Source organism: Vanessa atalanta, chromosome 6 (genome assembly GCF_905147765.1).
Source record: "Vanessa atalanta chromosome 6, ilVanAtal1.2, whole genome shotgun sequence".
Classification (NCBI taxonomy): Eukaryota; Metazoa; Arthropoda; class Insecta; order Lepidoptera; family Nymphalidae; genus Vanessa; species Vanessa atalanta.
The window spans coordinates 7,275,135-7,295,503 of NC_061876.1; the positions used below are offsets into that span (position 1 = coordinate 7,275,135).

At 35.4% G+C, this 20,369-nt stretch overlaps 2 protein-coding genes across 3 annotated transcripts; one reads left to right on the forward strand and one right to left on the reverse strand.

The window, feature by feature from the left end:
• The first annotated feature begins 166 nt into the window (after positions 1-166).
• LOC125064546 (protein turtle-like) lies at positions 167-10,399 on the forward strand. 2 transcript variants are annotated; one of them, XM_047671646.1, is made up of 15 exons: positions 167-538; positions 1,688-1,805; positions 2,618-2,811; positions 3,748-3,885; positions 4,004-4,207; positions 4,737-4,927; positions 5,123-5,273; positions 6,201-6,337; positions 7,236-7,395; positions 7,570-7,788; positions 8,304-8,485; positions 8,592-8,781; positions 8,973-9,143; positions 9,278-9,588; positions 9,847-10,399. In XM_047671646.1, exons 1-15 carry the CDS (start codon positions 466-468, stop codon positions 10,204-10,206), a joined length of 2,799 nt encoding a protein of 932 aa, XP_047527602.1. In that variant the 5' UTR covers positions 167-465; the 3' UTR covers positions 10,207-10,399. The 2 variants fall into 2 exon arrangements, with proteins under 2 accessions (XP_047527602.1, XP_047527603.1); XM_047671647.1 differs by having other exon boundaries at positions 2,621-2,811.
• LOC125064545 (nuclear pore complex protein Nup155) lies at positions 10,387-19,663 on the reverse strand. The gene is made up of 25 exons (XM_047671645.1): positions 19,491-19,663; positions 19,216-19,353; positions 18,975-19,131; positions 18,476-18,709; positions 18,045-18,226; positions 17,316-17,587; positions 17,112-17,243; positions 16,642-16,769; positions 16,257-16,448; positions 15,904-16,046; positions 15,573-15,744; positions 15,103-15,455; positions 14,261-14,399; positions 13,997-14,111; positions 13,694-13,850; positions 13,537-13,623; positions 13,246-13,433; positions 13,033-13,165; positions 12,836-12,929; positions 12,566-12,746; positions 12,248-12,479; positions 11,809-12,043; positions 11,592-11,712; positions 11,261-11,441; positions 10,387-10,894 (listed from the first exon to the last, which is right to left on the reverse strand). Exons 2-25 carry the CDS (start codon positions 19,351-19,353, stop codon positions 10,823-10,825), a joined length of 4,038 nt encoding a protein of 1,345 aa, XP_047527601.1. The 5' UTR covers positions 19,491-19,663; the 3' UTR covers positions 10,387-10,822.
• Positions 19,664-20,369: the final 706 nt, after the last annotated feature.

Below are 20,369 nucleotides of genomic sequence, written 5' to 3' on the forward strand. Positions count from 1 at the left end.
GATCATCCATGTCAGTTATTGAAAACAAAATGAACAGGAAATTGGTTAAATTGGCGAATCGGATGTTTGGAATTACACAAAAACAGCCGACACGAATAAGTAAATCCAACTGAAGTGACCCAAATCCAAATTGTTTCGACCTCACCAATTAAAAAGTGTAAGGTAAACGATGAGGCAGCCGGGCAGTGTTTAAGCGGTGTGGCGGGCGGGAGTGACGTCACGGCCGGGCGCTCCGGAAGCGACCCGGAGGCGCTCGCCGGTAGAGGAGTCCTGGCTCCCTGGACCGACGACATCGTTTATTGCAACCTAACGCGCCAATTGAAACGCGTGTCCGCTGCTCGCCCACTCGAGCGATGCTCGCGCCGAATCACGACAATTTCGACTTCTAATAATATGTGCAATTTTGCGTCTCATAAACTACATTACGTTTTATGAATATTTTTTAAAGTTTTTAATGGTGTAAAAATGTATAGTATCTGTTTGTTTGTTATAGCTTTTGTGTTACTTAAAAGTTTAAACGCTCAGGATGTTATTACAGGTAAGTTCACGTATATTTCAATCATATTAGTAGTTACTAGTATGTCTAATAAATAAAATTAATACAATAACTTTTTTAAATTCCTTTGTTATATACTATGTTAATCATCATCGATATATAAGTCTTATCCCGCTTATTTGGGGTCAGCGCAGCGTGTTTTATATCTTCAGCAAAATACTTATTATAATAAATAATAATTGCAATTATTATTAAAAAATATATGATATTAATGCAGAAATGATGATTTTATTTTGTGTTACGTTAATGTTCAATAATGTTGAATGTGTTATGATACCTAACCTACCTTAATTATAGACTTAAAAAACATCGACTTGCATATTCTTTTCTTTAGTTAAATATAAGAAAACACAATATTTTTCAACATGTAATATCTTATGCACAATTTCAAAACCTCAACCTCGATAACAATACGTATTCAACTCAAATACACGAATGACCGCAAAAGTAATCTCCACGTCCTGTAAATAAACACGTTCGATGTATTTGATGTTCTGAGATTTTATGTTAGGATCGATACATTATAGTTAAATGTAAATTAATAATATTCGTAATCAATGTTATTTTATACAAAATTAGCAACAGCAGTGGTCTCATTCGGATGAAATATTTAGTTATTAATGTTTGAGTTACCTATAATTACATAAAATTTTATTAAAAGCCTGACAATTAGTTAACGGTAATTCGCTGTGAAACAGATGTAAATCTTCATAAAGATATACTTAATGACGCTTTTTAATTAGCACGCGATTATATGTAAAAGTACTATTTCATCTATATTGAGGTAAAAATATCTAACCGCAATTTTTTAAACTTATTTCTCAACTAAAGTATTAAATTTCCCTCTTTTATTATTTTGTAATTCCTTTGTTATCGCTCAATTTCAATCATGTTGATTGTCGGCATTAGTGTCGACAGCCGCGAGTTCAGTTCTCGTTCATGACAATCTTCATGATCATAATCGACAATCATGAATCATACTATTGTTGATTATGAATAAATCAAAAATAATAATGGTAGGCATTAGTAACATTGAATATACTTATATAATTAGTAAAATTCGTTGAATATATGTATTTATACGAGTCTCGCTATTCTTCCGTTAAATGTGTTTTAATAAATTATTTTTAGTGGATGCTGTATTAGGACACAGTGCTGAGCTGCCGTGTAATGTGACTTCCGAGAAGGAAGATGACAAGCTTAATATTTTAGCATGGTATCGAAACACTTCTACAACGGCTTTTTACAGGTGATTATTATTACATATAAGTTCGGTCCATGATGCTTTAGTCCTAACCGATTTTGAATACAGCGGCCTTTCTTGAAGGATTTTAGCCATAAATTATGTGTCATTGTTCCTTATTTTGTTTTGGCAAATTACGTTGAACTATTAAATAATTCGAAGCGATAATATTTATTAATGTTCTTTTAACAATTTAATATCTATCAAACTTTTTAACGCTGGTATGGAGTAAAATTTTGACCACTAAGTCTATCTAAATTAATATGTAATAAAAGTTACAATTTTGCCTTAATGGTTCTGAAAATAATTCTTTATAATATACCGTTTTACGTAATCGCTATTAATGCAAAGTTAAATTGCTTAGTCGAAGTACGCAGAACATCATTTAGCTACCCAACGTAACTAATTGAAAAATGATTTGTGACCTTAAATGTATGGCGGACCCTACCTACAAACCTACTGACATTCTAGTTATCGTAACAACTAAATGGCTGAAAATATTTCCATTGTTTTTTTTTTGTTTATTAATAATTATGAATTAAAAATATTAAATAATTTAATTACATTCTTCTAAAAACAAATGATCAATTAAAATTACATATTACATATAACCTTTTTGTGCTATTTCTCAAACACAAAATTGTACAAACTTTCTAAACCTCTGTTCTGTTTCGACTCTATATATATATATATATATATATATATATATATATATATATATATATTTATAATGCTTAATATATATGTCCTTTAATAATAATATCTTATAATAATAAAGGTAAAAAAAATAATTATAATCTGTCGTTTACTTGTACCAGCAGTCGCGATTTACGTGGTGATGGCAGTGTGATGTCCTCGGGCGGTCGGTACCAGTTGGTGACTGCTGAGAGCGAGGGTCTGGATAAGTTACAGATTCTGAGCGTGCGCGCCTCCGACGCGGGTCTCTATCACTGCCACGCCGATTTTACTGGTAGTCCGACACTCAAGACCTACTCACAATTAAATGTTATTGGTAAGACAGTCCGTACAAGATTGCAATCGTCTATATATTTCTGTGTAAATAACACTTGACAAGTAAAACGGAGTGCCGCTAAGATGTGATTAGTTAAATTATTATTTTTGGAACTAGATAAAAAACAAAAGAAAATCATTTAGCATTTATCTCATTAGTATTTTTAGAGACAACAACGACCTGTTATATAGTATATATAGTACTCCGTTATTTCTTCACACTTAAACTGTTGAACCAATTTATATGAAATTTGGTGTGGAGATAGTTTTGAGACCCCGGGTCTCAGAAGGACACCCGAAGGACTTAGGCTATTTTTTTTACTTAATTAGGGCTGACGGTTTGTGTATTATAGGTCAAGTTTTATAAGTTTCTTGCGGGAAAAGCCGCAGGTTCAGCTAGTAATAATTATAAATATTTAGTAATGTAGTTGTACAGAAACGTTGGAATTAAAGTTTCATTCTGTTTTATAAAAAATATTATTTTGAAATACTTCGTTTATTTAACAACAAAAGTTAAGCGGAAAGCTGAATTGCAAATGTTTACCTTCATAGTTAAATAGCGCGCTCGTGGCTGCGATTAATTGGTACGCGGGCTAATGAGGAAGCTGACAGCGCCGGACCTATTCACTTCATTTACGAACAATTACGTGTTGTACATCATTATCATTTATTTAATTATCTCAAAATAAATAGGTACTTTGTAAAAAATATGTTTATACATGTTATCATGCATCAATGTTAAATTGTATAAAAAATATATTTTAACAAATAAAATGGAAACAGACTTCAAAAACTTGATTTTTATTTATGTAAATTTAAATAAAAAAAGGTAAAATATTTACAATACCTAAGTTAAATTTGATGTCGTTATTTTTTCATTTTTTTCTTCCATCGATATGTACATATTGTATTCTAATATTCTCCTGGGTTCAAACAGAGCCACCACAAAGATTGTGGGTGATACATGAGAATGGAACACGCGTGACTACTGCCAACGTTGGATCCAACACAAGCAGAAATATTGGCCCGTATTACGTTGGTGACACGGTGCACCTTTTTTGTGTCGCATTTGGAGGTAGGAGCCCATTTTGTTGTTGTTCCTAATTTTCAAACAAAATATATTTGTGTTGTGGTAGTTATATTATATATTTCTTGCTTGCTGGCGTTCAATTATATTTTGTTATTTTTTTTAGGTAAACCACAACCTTCTTTGTCTTGGTGGACGGAACAACGCTTGCTCAAAGATACCTCGACGCCACTCTCTGAGCAGCGCGTGCGCAGTGACCTTATATACGGTCCTCTACGAAGAGAAGACCACGGCAGAGTGCTCACTTGCTTTGCTAATAATAATGAAAAGACGCCTCCACTTTCCATTGATGTCATAATCGATATGTACTGTAAGTATATAATGAAATATGATCGTAGTAAATCTGTCGAATTAGAGGATTTGGAGTAGTTTTTGAATGTTTTTTAGGGTTCCATACCTCAAAAGTAAAAACGGAACCCTTATAGGATCACATTTTGATCAGGAACGCGCATAGGTATCAAGTCGTGATTTATAATAAATACTCACTTGTAAATTCCCTTAGAACATAGAAAAAAAATCTCATTTCTAAGTCAACGCAATTAGAAAACGCTCATGCTTCCAAGATGTCCTAGTGTGCGTGAGATGAGTATCAGAATAAAGTCGGCAAAGTAATAAAAAATAGATTATATTTATTAATAGCACGAAAATTATTTAGTATGAATTTTGTGTTTAACATTATAATAAGTGTATAATTGAAATACCTCTTTGCTAAAGATTATATAGTTATTATGAATTGAAGACTTATTGATAAAAAACCAGCATCTTGTCTTCCTCGGAGGATTACTATTTCATTTGATTTGAGCTGTAGGTCTTAACGTCAGTCACTTAACTCTACGCAGTACCCCCGCAGCTGGTGTCGGTGCGCGTGGCGGAGGCGAGCGCCGAGGCGGGCGCGAGTGTGGGCGCGGGCCGAGTGCGAGCGGGTGCACCACTGTCGCTGCAATGCCGCGTACTGGGCTCGCGACCTCTGCCCGCAATCGTGTGGAGACTGAACGACGCGCAACTCGTTAACTTGGAGCAGAACACTACAGTAGGCACTGAGCAACATATTACTCGTATTTAAGCTGAGAAGAAAAACAAAGGAGATTACTATAAGATTGATATTTTAAACAGTTAAATTACTTCTTTCACGTTCTTCAAATTAACTTTTGCAACCGCTTAAGGTAACTCTATATCTATTCTAACTTCACTGGATCATTTAATGTTTATAATATAAAATTTCCAGATCGAGGCTTCACAACGACTGGTGGTCAGTGAGATCCAGCTGAGTGTGACGGCCGAGCACGACGAGTCGCACGTGTCGTGCTGCGCGCCCGCGCACCGACGCGGCGCCGAGCAATTCGTGTGTGCGGCCGCGCTACCTCTGACCGTGCTCTGTGAGTGTCGCTCCAAACATTATACGACACTATTTGCGGGCTCTGTTTTTTTTGCAGAGACACAAAAGTGCTTTTTATTTTGGAATACGATCACTATTTTGCGAGCTCTTTTCTACTTTATATTCTTAACTAGGGACAACGGCTTCGCATGGGTGCAATGCTGATCTAAATATATTACAGAATGTCCTACAACGTTCTAAGTTTTTAAGTCGTTAAAGTACATGCTGTAAAAGGCTATATTGACCTATATCAAAATCACAATGTACTTATTTAAGGTACTCAATTAAATAAGGATTAGATCTGTATTGCTTAAAATCGCTTCGAAAATAAGCCATTATTTCTCTTCAAAAGTAAAGGATAAAAATGGTTGTTGTGGGCTGTCCCTAAGAGATAGACATATACCATCACAAACTTTTTTGAAGACTACTGAAGAATACTGTTGTACATTATTTTGATCTATGTCGTAGAGTTCAGCCAGCGTTTGCGAGTAAGCGCAAAAAATGTGTTTATTTACGACATCACTTCAGAAACCTCTAAAATTTTAAGTGTTTCTCTACTATTTTGTGCAAGTATTATACATAATATAAACCTTCCTCTTAAATTAATCTATCTAATAAAAAAAAAAAACAGTTTTAAATATAATGTCATTACAAAGTATAATACAAAGTCGTTTACCGCTGTCTGTCCCTATGTATGCTTAGAACTCTAAAATTACACAACGGATTTTGATGCGCTTTTTTTAATAGATAGTAATAGTAGATAATTCAAGAGGAAGGTTCATTAAGTTGAGCAGTGAAATTATTTTATTAGTCGAAGAAAAATCAATGGGTAACCCGAACCACAGAATAAATCAAGAGAAACTATTTACTCAGCAACATGCTTTAGTGTCATATTATATTTCAGATACATTTATACATAATATTTCAGATCCACCGGTTTTACAAATCACCGTTGAAGAAGAGATAGAAAACAATACGATATCAGTAGTCAAGGGATCGAATGTGTCTATGAACTGCAGTTATCATGCAAATCCGTCTGTGTATCAACTGATTTGGTTCCATGAGGTAACTCATCTTCAAACATGTATAATTTCAATAATTTCGAATAACATTCTTCAATGCCGTAAAAATATTATCAGAGAACGATAAACTTTTCTGAGGGCATAAATTTTCTCAAGAAAGTATTAGATTTATTTCTGATTTCTTCTAGGTTCTAACCTAAATCTGGTATGTTGATTAGAATTATGACCATAATCGAATCAAATATTTTTTGATTATAATACTCTCAGAGACTAACAGACGAAGATAAAAATATTTGTGACACATCTGCGTAATCGTCTCGGCTTAATCACAGAACTAACTTCCTCATCCGCTTTTTTTCCATTTTCCGACATTGTGACATAATTTGAATTTTGAACAGCTTGTCTAGTAGTATACATATAAGTCAATGTTCGAAACAATTTATTTTATATTTTTATAAGCAATGAATTATACTCGAAAATCCATCAGTGGGCGACCACTAGTATAAATGAAATAGATACATACATAATGTATTATTTAATCAATGGAAAAGAGTAACGTGCCAGTTCTCCTCGATAGAATCTAAAATGAAAAAAACATACGTTATTTTTTTAAGTTCCGAATCTTATTTCTTAAGATATGCATAAATGTAAAAGATGTGCTATTTAAAGTTTGTATTTGTACTAAATAGATATACTATAATGTCTCGATTTCTGTTAGAGTTGTTTGGGAGAAACAGTTTATTTATATTTTATTCCATACTGTATCATAACGATCAAAAGGGCTTTTATAAACTTTTACAGAGCGCATGCCAAGGAAACTCTCATTGTCTCTCTCAAGTTTGATCTATTGATGAAAATATAATAAAGTCCCCACAGTCGGTTTTGAATGAATGTACTGTCAGACATGATTACTATAATTTTTGTCGGTTCGTGATTCGTAGGACGACATAGTAGTTCAGAATACAGATCAAACTGAAACGTCAATCCTGCCGACGTTGAGCCTGTCGGCGGTGAGCGCGAGTGACGCGGGCGAGTACGTGTGCGCCGCCACCAACGACGAGGGCTCCGCCTACAGCCAGCCCGTCGTTATCGACGTCACTTGTGAGTTCTACATTTCAACTACATACAATACATTTTTTATTTATTTGTGATTTTTACTCTCTTGTGCAACCTTAATGAATACTTATTGATTTTGCTAATTTTAATTAAAAAAATACGTAGGTAAATAGGTATTCACGATAATGTTTTACCAAATTTTATAATATTTTTTTCTAGATCCACCATATTGTGAAGACGAAAGTGTAATAGAATATGGGATTGGCGACAACGAATGTCTTAACTTGACATGTAAAATTAAAGCTAACCCAGAACCAACGACCTATTACTGGCTGCTGGTGAGCGAAGTAGAGGGCACCAAGCTGAGAAGCAACCAATCTGTAACATTAGAAACACCCGATCCAAACTTAGTATACAGAAGACCAAACGGAACAACGAGTAAGTTTAAATATATTTCCTACGAATAATAAATAAAGGTCAGAAGACTGAACAGACAGAGTCAACGAAGTCCGTAAAATACTTTGAATACTTGAAATATTTTAGTGTTTTGAGAGCCAATTATAATACAAATCCTACAAAAAATAGTTTTTATAAATTTGAAAATATTGGACACTGCAATAGCTGTAACTGAGATTTTATAACGATTTCTATACGAAATTGTGGAGAACTCCAGAACACTTGAAGTATACATGTCGACACGGGCCAAATATTATGTATTAGAAATTGCGAAATAAATAAATATATTTAGGCATTTTTAATTTTCATTTTAGATATCAAAAGATCACTTAAAAATATATGGGGTTTTTTGTCCATCTTCTTATATCATCATGCTCTGAATTATTCTTAGATATACTATTTCGGGAACACTGCTCTAGTTCTGGTTCAGTCAAGTTATGTCGCTTATTTTGTTATATCATAAAATATACCTGCAAAAATGTCCAAATGTTTGGCAGCTCTAATATATTGCTGGGGCCTAAATGGAGTGATCTCGAACGAGCTGCAGCAGCACAGGTGTACGTTTATGGTCACGGATGAAACCGTACCACGACCACCATCCGATTGCACGGCTTTTAAGAACCTTTTGGGTGAAATCACGGTAACTTGTGAGGAGGGTCATGACGGAGGGTTGCAACAGGTATTGAGTTCATACTAATTAAGTATATACATTGATTACCAAATATAAATTATCTGTGTAATTCTTTGGGAGAAATGGTAATTGTTATGAAAATACTCTTTTGCAGAAATTCAAATTCACAGTGAATTCTTTGGATACTGATGACCAACTCGTATCGATCATCAACCAAGAACCGAAGTTTATGATACAAGCACCAAAGCAAGATAACTATAAGTTTGTGATCATTGCATTTAATGACAAAGGAGAAAGTCAGAGTGTTGAAATCGACACGGACAGTATAGTCGATGAAAATGCAGGTATCAAATATCAAGATTATGCCTACTAAATATTTAATCTTGTATTTAAAATTTATTAAGACGATTGTCATTAAAAAAGCCAAGTTAAGTTTAGAAGTATTTTATCTTTTATATTATAATAAAATACATCAGATAAAAATGACGAGACAATATATTATGAAAGCGATGTATAATCTGAGCACATACCGCAGTGTCCCCGGAGACGATCAGCGCGGTGACGAACATCACGACGCTGGCCCTGGCGCTGTGCGGCGGCGTGGCGCTGCTGGCGCTGGCGGCGTGCGGCCTCGTGCTGTGCGCGCACGAGAGGGACGCTCCGCGCGCCGCCGCCGACCCGCCGCTGTGCGCCTACAACACAGACGGTACGCGACGCGGACCTTTATATTTATCTGACTTCTATTTTGATTACTGCAAATATACCATCATGATTTCTTGCTTACCTAATTCATTTTTCTCACACGACATAAATTAAAGCTTAATTTTTTATTTTATTTAGAATCAAACTGTGAAACATATCACGACAGTGACGACGGCAGCGAGTGCAATGTGCGACGCACGGAATCCTTCAGAAGAGCCATGGCCAAATATCCTCCGAGGAATTACGACGTTCAGAGAACGAGTTCGTTCCACTCGGCGCGGTACTTGCACGACCACGACGCGCCGAAGTATAACGACATAGTGCGACACAGCGGCAACTGCAGGGTGCACTCGCTGCAGAACATCAGTAGAAAAAGGGAAATGGACGTCCTATGTGACCACTTGGTAATGCATCTACCGCCCGAAACCAACTACAATGTGCCAAAACCGGTGAGAACAAATTGTTAGATTGATTGAAACTTTAAATTATTAGGAATTGTACAATTAGTAACAGTAATAAAATTGTCTATGACTAAATGTCATAGACAATTTTACTGACTAGGACCTCTGCCGGAAGACTCTGTATCAATAGTTAGTAGATAGTGTATTTATTAGTTAAACAAAAACCAATAACGCATAAGTGATAGCATTACAAAGTACGGTTTGCTTTAATATATTATTGCTACGACAGTTATTATTATTTTGTAGATGAACACATTTTACACGATGCCACGTAAGATGCGTCACAAGGCCGCCAAGGAAATAAGCGACGAAACGTCAGAAATAACTCAAGCCTCCGACGGATTTTCCCTCCCACCTCCGCCAGACGAGTTCGGTACCTACCGGGCAGCGACGAAGATCAGAGACATGCCCACTAAGTCAACACCAACATACACAACAATCGTACGGCACAACTCGACGGGAAAAGATCCAACTAAGTACAACAACGTCATTATCTCTCCGATGAATACAGTGGGTTTGCCTAGTATTAGCGGAACACAGAATAGCGTATACACATACCCAGAAGACGATCAGGTAACTACGAATCCATTTGGTGATACACCGTAGTGAGTGGGGGTGGGGGTACACCACAGTAAATACTTAGCATTTATATATAATTTACTTCTTTGTTTCAAAGGACTTGCATAATTTTGGACTAATTGAAAGTAAATATACATATATTTAATTTTTTTTTTTTAAATAAATTTTCCATTTTGGAACGGACGGGCGTTGAAATAATACTATAGATTGCATTGGATGATTGTTTATTTACAAAAATAGAAATCACTGTGTATTCTGTCTGGCAGAACCACTTCACTATTGGCTTTTTGTCTTATACATGCACATAATTAGAAAGTAATTAATTAAGTAGCTAATATAGTAATGCATTGAATGTATATAGCACTTTTAGACTAAGGAATCAAAACATAATTAAATTAAGTAATAATTAATTTATCAGTCACTGCCATCCTGAACATACATTGTAACTTTATGAATTTATCATTATGTAAAATATTTGATATAAAAAAATATGAACTTTTATGAATTGTACTGTAATAGCATTTAACAATATAAATAACAAATTTATGATGTCAACATCGTTTCATTTTCAATATAACCGTTAATGTAGATTATGGGGCTAATTCGCTAGTTTCTCGAGTGCTGATCGAAAAAATAAAACTAGTTAATCCATACGATCTAAATGCGCCTGCGCCACCGACAACTTGTCGATAAGGTGTTGAGTGTTCGGTCGGCTCTGTGAAAAGATAATTAACATTTTTACAACGTTTTTTTTTAAATTAATATTAACTCATTATATATTTGATTAAATATAATACGAATTAATGTCTTATTTATATTTTATACTAACATTATAAATGCGAAAGTAACTGCTGTCTTTCAAGGTCAAACCATTGAACCGAATTGATGAAATTTGGTATGAAGCAAATTTGAACTTCAAGGACATTTTTTATGTCCAACAAATGACGACCAACCTCTAAAACACGAGCGAAACTACTCCTTTATATGTGGACTAAGAAGTACTAATAGTTAACCGCTTTCGAGGGTCAAATGAGTACTAATCGTTATCTATCCTAAATCGTACGTAAGTGGGCACAAGTACCTGCAGTGCGGAGAGCGCGGCCTCGTGCAAGTCCTTGCAGCGGGACAGCGCGCGGCGGCGCAGCGCGGGCGACAGCGGCGCCAGCTCGGCGCGCGCGGCCGCCAGCAGCAGCGCCGCCGCCGCGCACACGTGCGACTCGTCGCCGCAGCCCAGCCACACGCGCTCGTTCACGCTCACCAGTCTGCGAACGACGGGCTCGTGTTAAGTGAAACTCTCGCTAGTACCGTAGTCATGTTTTAAGGCGAAGCCGATTATTGACAACTTTTAGATTTATTTCCACAAAATAATATACTAAGAAACAGTATGCTCCCGTGCTAGCGAGATGACTTACTTTATATAAATATCCAAAACTTGCTCCAATGAAACGCCAATATTTAGTACAGCTCTAAATACCATACTCTTTTCGGATTGTAACTTGCAGCTCATTATTTCTAATTGACGAACGATAAAATCTGTTACAAAAAAAAACATTACCATATTATGATATCAATATTTAAATAAACTTAAATACAAAATGATGCATCGTTACTTATCATAATGAAACTTACACAGTGGGAAACAATGCCCAGTGTTGACATATTCCCGCCCTAAAGTAGTAAGTTTGCAAAGGACAGACGAGAGTCTCTCGTCAGCCGTCGGCAGACTGCGGGACGCCACTTCGGCCTCTGCCAAAATATTGCTCCAGATGTTCTCGACTAGCAGCGCGTCGTTGTGGCCGGAGCATTGCACGATTGCCAGCTTACACTCCCATAGGTTGAAACGATCCGCGTATTCCTCATAAAGCTACAAATATTAACTGTATAAATATAAAAAAATAAATCGAAACTGAAAATGCTTGAAAATTTATTGCTACACTAAACCTATTTTGGGACATACATGTAAAGTATGATGTTAGGTTTAAAATAACATAGCACATGGTTTGTCACATATCTACAATAAGAAAAAGAATTCATAATATCCATAAACAGACTGATGGTACATATAGACCTGCGTGATCTCGAGCAGCTCGTCGTCCAGCCGCTGCAGCAGCAGCGCGGGCGCGTGCGCGGCGGACGAGCGCAGCGCGGCGCGCACGGCGGCCTGCACGCGCGCCACCTCGGCCGCCTCCTCCAGGCGCCGCAGCAGCTCGGCGCCGCCCGCAGCGCGCGCGCCCGCCCCGCGCACGCACACCACGCCCGCCGACACCCACGACATGCGCTGCGCCAGGGTCGCACCCGTCCTGTTCGGAGGAGGACGATACAATCAGTTTGACTACTATATGATCACTGACGTCATCGATGAACAATATTTATAATAAGTATTCACCCGGGTTTGGTGGCGAGCCCCTCGAGAACGTGCGCGGCTGCGAGGTGGTCGCCCGCTTTCTCCAGCACCTTCCACAGCAGGTCTAGCAGGTGCAGCGCGGCGGGGGCGGGCGCCTGTCGCGCGGCCGCCGTCAAGTACGTTCGCAGCGACGCGGGTGGCGCGCCATTCAGAGACAGCAATTCTGTTACAATTTTTTTAATTATTTTATTTCGATAACTTAAAATAACAACAATTTTGAATAAAATTAAAATAAATAAATGAAGGCAGTACCTGAACCTAAGTTTTTAGAAACGAGCCATTCGTAAACTGCAACATGCAACAGTTCGTCATCACGACAAAGGCAATCCCAGACTAGTTTTCTCCCCTGAAATAATAATACAAACGTTATTACACAAAAGCTAGAAGAATATTTTAAAATAAATAGTAGATTGAGAATACATTGTATTACAACTATTAATTTATAGTACCTGATAATTGGCATCTGCAGGCGAAATTGTATGTAAAGCGTCTGATGTTGAAGACGAGCCATTACTGGAGGCTTCCGCACTACGCTCATACAGACGCTCTAAAGCACTGCAAACTTCACGGTATATCTCCATTCTGTAATTACGGTAATTATTATTATTAATATTGTTTATTATAATTTGATAAATATTATACATAATTATTATTAACTATACCTTCTATAATAAGTTAAGTGCCCTTCTCTATCCTGCGAGGGTTGGTCGCTCTTGTAATAATACACAGCCTTATCCTGGGGGTCAAGTTTGCTCGCGCAAGTGACACATAGCTCGACAACGCCAGAATAATAACCAACTGATACCAGTTTCGAACACACCAATGGCAGATTTACATTTGGGGCTACATCCTGAAAACGTAAGTAATTGTTTGAAAAAAATAAACGAAATTTTACACAATTAAATCAATTAGTTTATTAAAACGTGTAGTAAATAATCTTGGCATAATAGTACCTTACACAATTTTAATGCCTGTTGGAGCATTTCTTCACGCTCTGCCGGATTTTTTTGTTGTTTTGCAAATATCAATAGTTCATTGGCCTAAAAGATAAAAAAATATATAGTAATGTTTCATAATAATAAATAATTACAATAATCTAAAAATAATCACTTTAGAACATGTAGCATCTTCTTGTCTATACAGTGTTGGACACAGTTGTCTTAACTTTTGCGAAATACCGTCAACAGAAGCATTATCTCTTAAGTAGCCAGCCACGAGGGAGCCGAGCAACAGGCAAGCAACTTCTTGTCCACCCACAAGTAATTCTCTGGAAATAAATTTAATTTCATAAATAATTAGTTAAAGAAATTAATTATATTATAAGCTCTTATAAATCAAGGCTTCTGTGTTTTGCTTCGATTTACTTTTACGTAAGGCTGAATTATTGTTCGTGCATTTTTATAAGATCCTTACCGAAAACTAGCCGCTTGTAACGCACTTTGTTGCTCAGGGGGAAGACTGGCGGCTATTACGTGAAACTGATGTTCGCAAAGAACTTTCCACAGGCTCAACATTTCAATTGCCATAGCTAAAAATTTACATTAAAATACATTTTCTGTTCGATTTTCCTTAGAACTTTATATATAAACTATAAGAATGATTATTGTTACTTAGTATTACTATGAATATAATTGTAATTAAATTTTACAAACAATCAATATTATTTTTAAAACATACTGATAAATTGTTTCAAAGCATGTAACGATGCTTGTTCCTCGGTGTGAGGAGGAGCAACAACGCGTTGTATAAACGCCGAAACGCGTTGCAATTTCTTCACTATGTAGGCACAATCTTCGCCCGTCACTTTACTGGACATCTTGAACAAATTTGAATTATTAAAAAAATGGTAGAGTACAAAATAGAAAAAATCCAGGTGGGAATATTTAACAAATTACAATATTGAATATTCTAAATTTTTTCGTCACCGGCACTACTAAAAATATTATAAAAATCAGTCAGCTTTTAAAAAATCGTGTGCCTTTTTGTCCAGCAAAATGATTAACTTGGCATTTATTTATTTATTTTTTGAAGTAAAAATCAGATTACAACTTAACATATTAAATATTATATTTATGTATTTAAGAATTAGGGTTATTCACTATCTTATGTATATTATTATCTTATCACCCAAAGAGACTTGGAGTTCGAAGAAAACCTCTGTTTTGTAATATGCAAACACACAAAAGTGTTATACAAAATTTTGATTATAAGAAGGCAACTGAACACTTACAAACGTCAACTTTATTAAATCCGTTCTATGTATAATTATTTGCACACCTAAACAAATAATGCTGGTATTTAAGAAGTTATTGACTCTTAGAAAGACTTCTATATTTTATGAAGAGATTTCTTGTATAATATCTAATATTCTAAGAGAAATATAGTAAGTAACAGTAAAAAAGGTTTATGCAGGGCATTGTTAACTACTCCAGGATTCGTAATATGTATATCATTGATTCAATATTGCTATGTTGTTGTATGTTTAATAAGTTTTTGTTTTACACAAATTTAATACTTACAAATTCTTTATTGTCCGGCGTCATGGATTTAGTAACACATTTCAAGTTCCAAATGGGACTAAGAATTCTTCCCACATAAATATACAAGCCATTGTGTTTAGCACTGTATTCCACCTGGATAGGGAAATTATCTCTCTGCTGTTGCGTAACATTACCCATGAAGGAGGACTGATTGAATGGTGTTGGACTCATCATATTTTGCTGGAATGTTTGGGGCATTAGCGATTGGCTTGGCATTCCCATAGATTGATTCATTTGTGCTTGTTGATACGACTGATTCATTTGCCTGAGTTGGTCTTGTGGCCTTGTCGACATTGGTGTTGACACTTGTCTCGGTGAAAATTTGGGAGAACCTTAAAAAATTATATTAATTAGTATTATATTAAGTAAAATCTGAAATTTACGTAAATGCATAGATAACATTTATTTATTAGATAAATAATTTGTTTACTGTAATAAAATATATTTACCAATTGAACTTGGTAATTGTGAAGTTTGAGGAAAGAAAGGAGCGGGTGCCACCTGGCTGCCATAGAGGAAGAATGCTCGGGCGGCCCACTCGCTAATAGATAAGTCCCCGCTGGAATTGTCTTCACATACTAAGTACAGTGCACAAGCACAGGCCTGATCTGCTCCATTAAGCTGAAAGTATTTTATAGATCTATTTCATTTTGAGCAATATATTGATCCATCAATATTGTTTATATTTCATGTAAACTATGAGTAGAAAGTTATATAGCAAACTGATTTGTTAAGTTATAAATAACAAAATCGTAATAATTGACTTAAAATAGCCGATACCTGAAACATATCCTTAACAGGCTGCGCGTCGGGCCCGCGATAGTCCCGCAGGAGGGTCCGCAGCAGGTCCGGCGCCGCGCCCGCCGACAGCAGCGCCGCGCCCCACGCACTCACCACCGCCCAGCGAGACGACGACCACACTTCTGTTCGTATATAAAACTGCTGTAGTGAATGTGTATTTTCATTATGTATTTTGATTCATATATAACTTTTTTTTTCTAAAAATACACAAATCTACTCTAATAATATTCGGTTCAGTGACATTGCGATATGAAATAGTACCAAATTGAGATTTGATTATTGTATCACAAAATTTGAGGGTGCGGTGTATGATAGCGGATACATATTTTGACCTTTCTTAGCGAGCATCGCTGGCGAGAGGTGGTCCCGCTGAGCCGGCGGCAGGGCGGTGAGCGCCCAGGCGGGCCCGTCCAGCGCCAGCACGGTGTGCGCCTCGCTGAAGCCGGCGGCGGGCAGCGCGCGCGACAGGCACCACAGCGACTCCGCCTCGCCGCCGCCCGCCGAGCACACCATCACCAGAGTACCTGAGATGAATATTTAACTGTCAATATGCAAGAATTACACTGTATATAATAAATCTAATTTTGTTATAAAGTAAGCATTATTTATATTTCATACAATATTGTGGATGCAGCATGCACATTCTTTCACATATTTTTTTTACATTCACTTATTTGAAGGGGTGTTAACAAAAATAAATAAAACAGCATATCTTACCATTATCATAAACAGCACTGTGCACTTGCTTAGGTTTTAGTACAGAAGCATTAGGTGTGAATCCTGGTGGCAATCTCACATGGAGTAATGTTAAGTATTGAGGTCTTTGAGGGCCACCTTGATTTGAACTGTAAAAATACATGATGATTTAAACACACCAATTTACATCAAATAGTTCCATTGATAGAATAATTATACAAAAAATCTGTTTTTTATTCCAAAAGGTCCTACATTCACCAATTAAAAAAATCTATTATTATATACAAGATAAAGAAAGAAAAACAGAATCTGGGTAAGCACTATTGTAATTTTGTTTGCTTTATTTATTTATATACTATAATTACTAAATCACATTAACCCACATAAATTAAAACTACATTATAACTTCTAAAATATTGACTATTATTTAAAATTATTATAAATTGTTGCCGATTAATAAACATAAAATAACAGAGTGCACAATATCTTACTCTCCACTCCCAGCGCTGAAATACAGCCTTGCACCTGTTTGTGTAACAGCTACCAGATTAAGATGATCTGATTCAGATTCCTCAACCGCTGATATTGATATCACTGGCTTAAAATTGATTGCTTCTAGTGTCCTTAAAAATTATGTAAAAATTAAATTTGTTGCCAAAAATTCAAAATCTATTTTTCAATGTGCGACTACTTACTTTACAATGTCCATTGCTAATGATACAATCTTCCCTTGAGATAATCTGACCACTTTACTCATATCTTCACCATCATTTCCTAAATCAAATACCTCTATACAACCCTTTTCACTCAATGTGTATAATATATGCCGAGAGTTATCTACTTCAATTTTAACTACAGGATCTTCATCATATAAAGCTGCATTGAGGAATGAAGGAACCAAAAATGATAAAGCGCTGGTGGAATGGTTAACTTTCTTACAGTGTTTTCCGAACCATCCTAATTGTGCCTGAAAATATCATATACAATAACATAAAAAATACTTTTTCAAAAATATCTTATATATAATATACAAGGATTTTAAAAATATTTTCCTTCAATGGTGAACATGAGATAAATAATCAATATCTGAAAATTTTACATGTACAAACATACTCAGTGGTGCTTACTATGTTTCTTTATTATGTCATATAGGTAGGCAGACAGACATCATTTGGACTACCTGATCATAAGTGGTCAACAATGCCCATTGACTTTGGTACTGTAAGAATTATTAATCATTTCCCATATCACCAACCTTCGGAACTTAGGATCTTATGTCCCTTGTCCTTGTGATATACAAGTAGTACTTACAAATGTAAATTTAAACACCTATGCTAAGTTACAATTGATGTGTTCTAACCATTGAGCCGTGTATGCATAGTATTGTAAATTATAATTTTATTAATGAAAAACAATAATTATACCTGGTATGTAATTTCATATAAACAACCGTCTTTGCCACCCATAAATATGCGACCTTTAGAAGTAGATTTAACACACAACATAGATACACCATCTGTTGGTAGAACAAAAACTGGCTCTGGAACTAAATGTATTTCTTCAAACTCTGCAGATCCATCCTGTTTATTACTTGAAAATGTGACTCCTAAAACAGATTTTTTAAATTATAGCATCAATTATTAAAAATGATTAAAGAAATATACTTGCAGTCGCATGTTTTTATATAAAAAATTAAGATGTTTAAGGATAAATATAAAATACTCAAATATGGGTTAATTTTAGCCAATTTTGATCAATCTTTCTACCATTTAAGAGGCATTTAACCAGCTATGAATGATTATTACTTTAAAATGTATTTGCAATAACAAAAATGCATTGTTTTCTATTAACTTACCTAATACCACTATCTCCACTGTTGTTGTTAATACTAATAAATATCTAACAAAATTTTGGAAAACTCCTGGCTTAGGTTTAACTAGTCCAACACTAACAATGGTTTCACCCAGACCATCGAAGTAAGCCACATCACTACCATGTTCAAAGGCCCATACATAGATATTACTGTCTATTGCTAGCCATACTCTACTGATTTCTGGAAAGACTCCCATTAGACAATGGCATTGCATATCTGGTCATTTTTATAAGGTACTAAATTATATTACATTAAGAAAGGAAATGTAATTAATTATACTCTTGCTAATATGATGTGACTATTTAAGTATTACTTTGATTTTAATATTCTAAATTAAACTTATTTCAGAAACTATTCTGCATTCTACACACACAGTTTTAGACACTAACTTTAATTACTAAAACTGAAACATAACAACTCTTTATGGATTCAGTTTTAGTAATTAAATAAAATAACTTAATAGGTAACTAGTAAAGGATACGAGCAAAATGTTCCATGATTTCCGGTGGCAATGGAACTTTGTTCAATATTTTCAGTTGCGATAAGTTTGGATGATTGAGCAAAGCTGATAAATTTCTGTAGTCTCCGGCGTTTAGACCACTGCATGTTGGGGTTCCTTGGGCAGCTATTCCAGTTATCTAATTAAAAAATATACATCACCTTTATTACAAAATATAGTTTAAATTTGACTGTTATTTAAAAAAAAAAACAGTGAAACATACCTCTAAAAACGAAGGGCGGGAATTGTCGGCACTTATGTACCGATCCAGAGTACATCCAGCAAGTTCTAAACATTCAAGTTGCATTTTTGGAGCGTCTGGCTGTCTTGGTCTCTCAGTATCACTTATAACACTTGGCATCTAAAAATTGTATACGCATAAAAAAGGGCTAAAGATAATATTAAATGTTATTGAAATTGGGTAATATAGGTTAGTTATCTTTCACTGTCAAAATAATTTAAAATTTAAATGTCAAATTCAAGAAACACAAAACTTACCTTAATGTGTTACTATGTTCTTAACAATAACTATTAACTCTAAGATTATTTACTATTTCTTAGTTCATTTAACATTACAAGTGTCGCATAATTAAATCTTATAAAATTTTTAAATTTAAAAAGGTTTGTACTTCTTTCATTTAACAGCAACCTATATTTTTGAATTACAGCGATCGTTGCACTCAAGCATAGACAATACTTAATATTCATGATAGATAAAATAATATTCATATTTCACGCAGCCGCAATTACATGTGCTGTCTATGGTTCGTTAGAGGCTAGAGTTATCATTTAAGCTCTGTGATAGTAAAAATTATTCTTTAAGAAACAATCAAATATCGTATACCTTTGAATATATAATATAACTTGAAATACAATTGTTGTTTAACTCATTATGTTGAACAATTCATTAGTTTGGAAATTAACTGTTATTGGGATATTAATCGCTTATGAAATAAATTAAATTTATACTAGACTCAGATTAAATAAAAGACTGATAAAACAATATATTTTTATTTAGTCGTATTATTTTTAAAGTTAAATTTATTTTATCTGAATATCATAAATTATTCGAGGTCTCGACCACTATTTATATCGCGTTAATTCGATGTCAAATCTTGTTTATGTGTGGCTTTTGTGATCTTGTGGTTAGAATAGGCTAAGCTTGAAAAACCTCCCATAAAGGTGGCAGGAGCTTGGAGGGTTCTCTATACTACCAGATTGGTGGCCCAAAAGTGAGCCGACCGTCTTGGGGCGTCAATGCACAAGCGATCCCGAGGCGCCCTTCGAAGGAACAGCGAGGGTACCGCTTTTTTTTTTGTTGATATTCCGGCTCTTGATTGCCAGTGAGTCCCACCGGCATTTTCCCAAGAAATATTA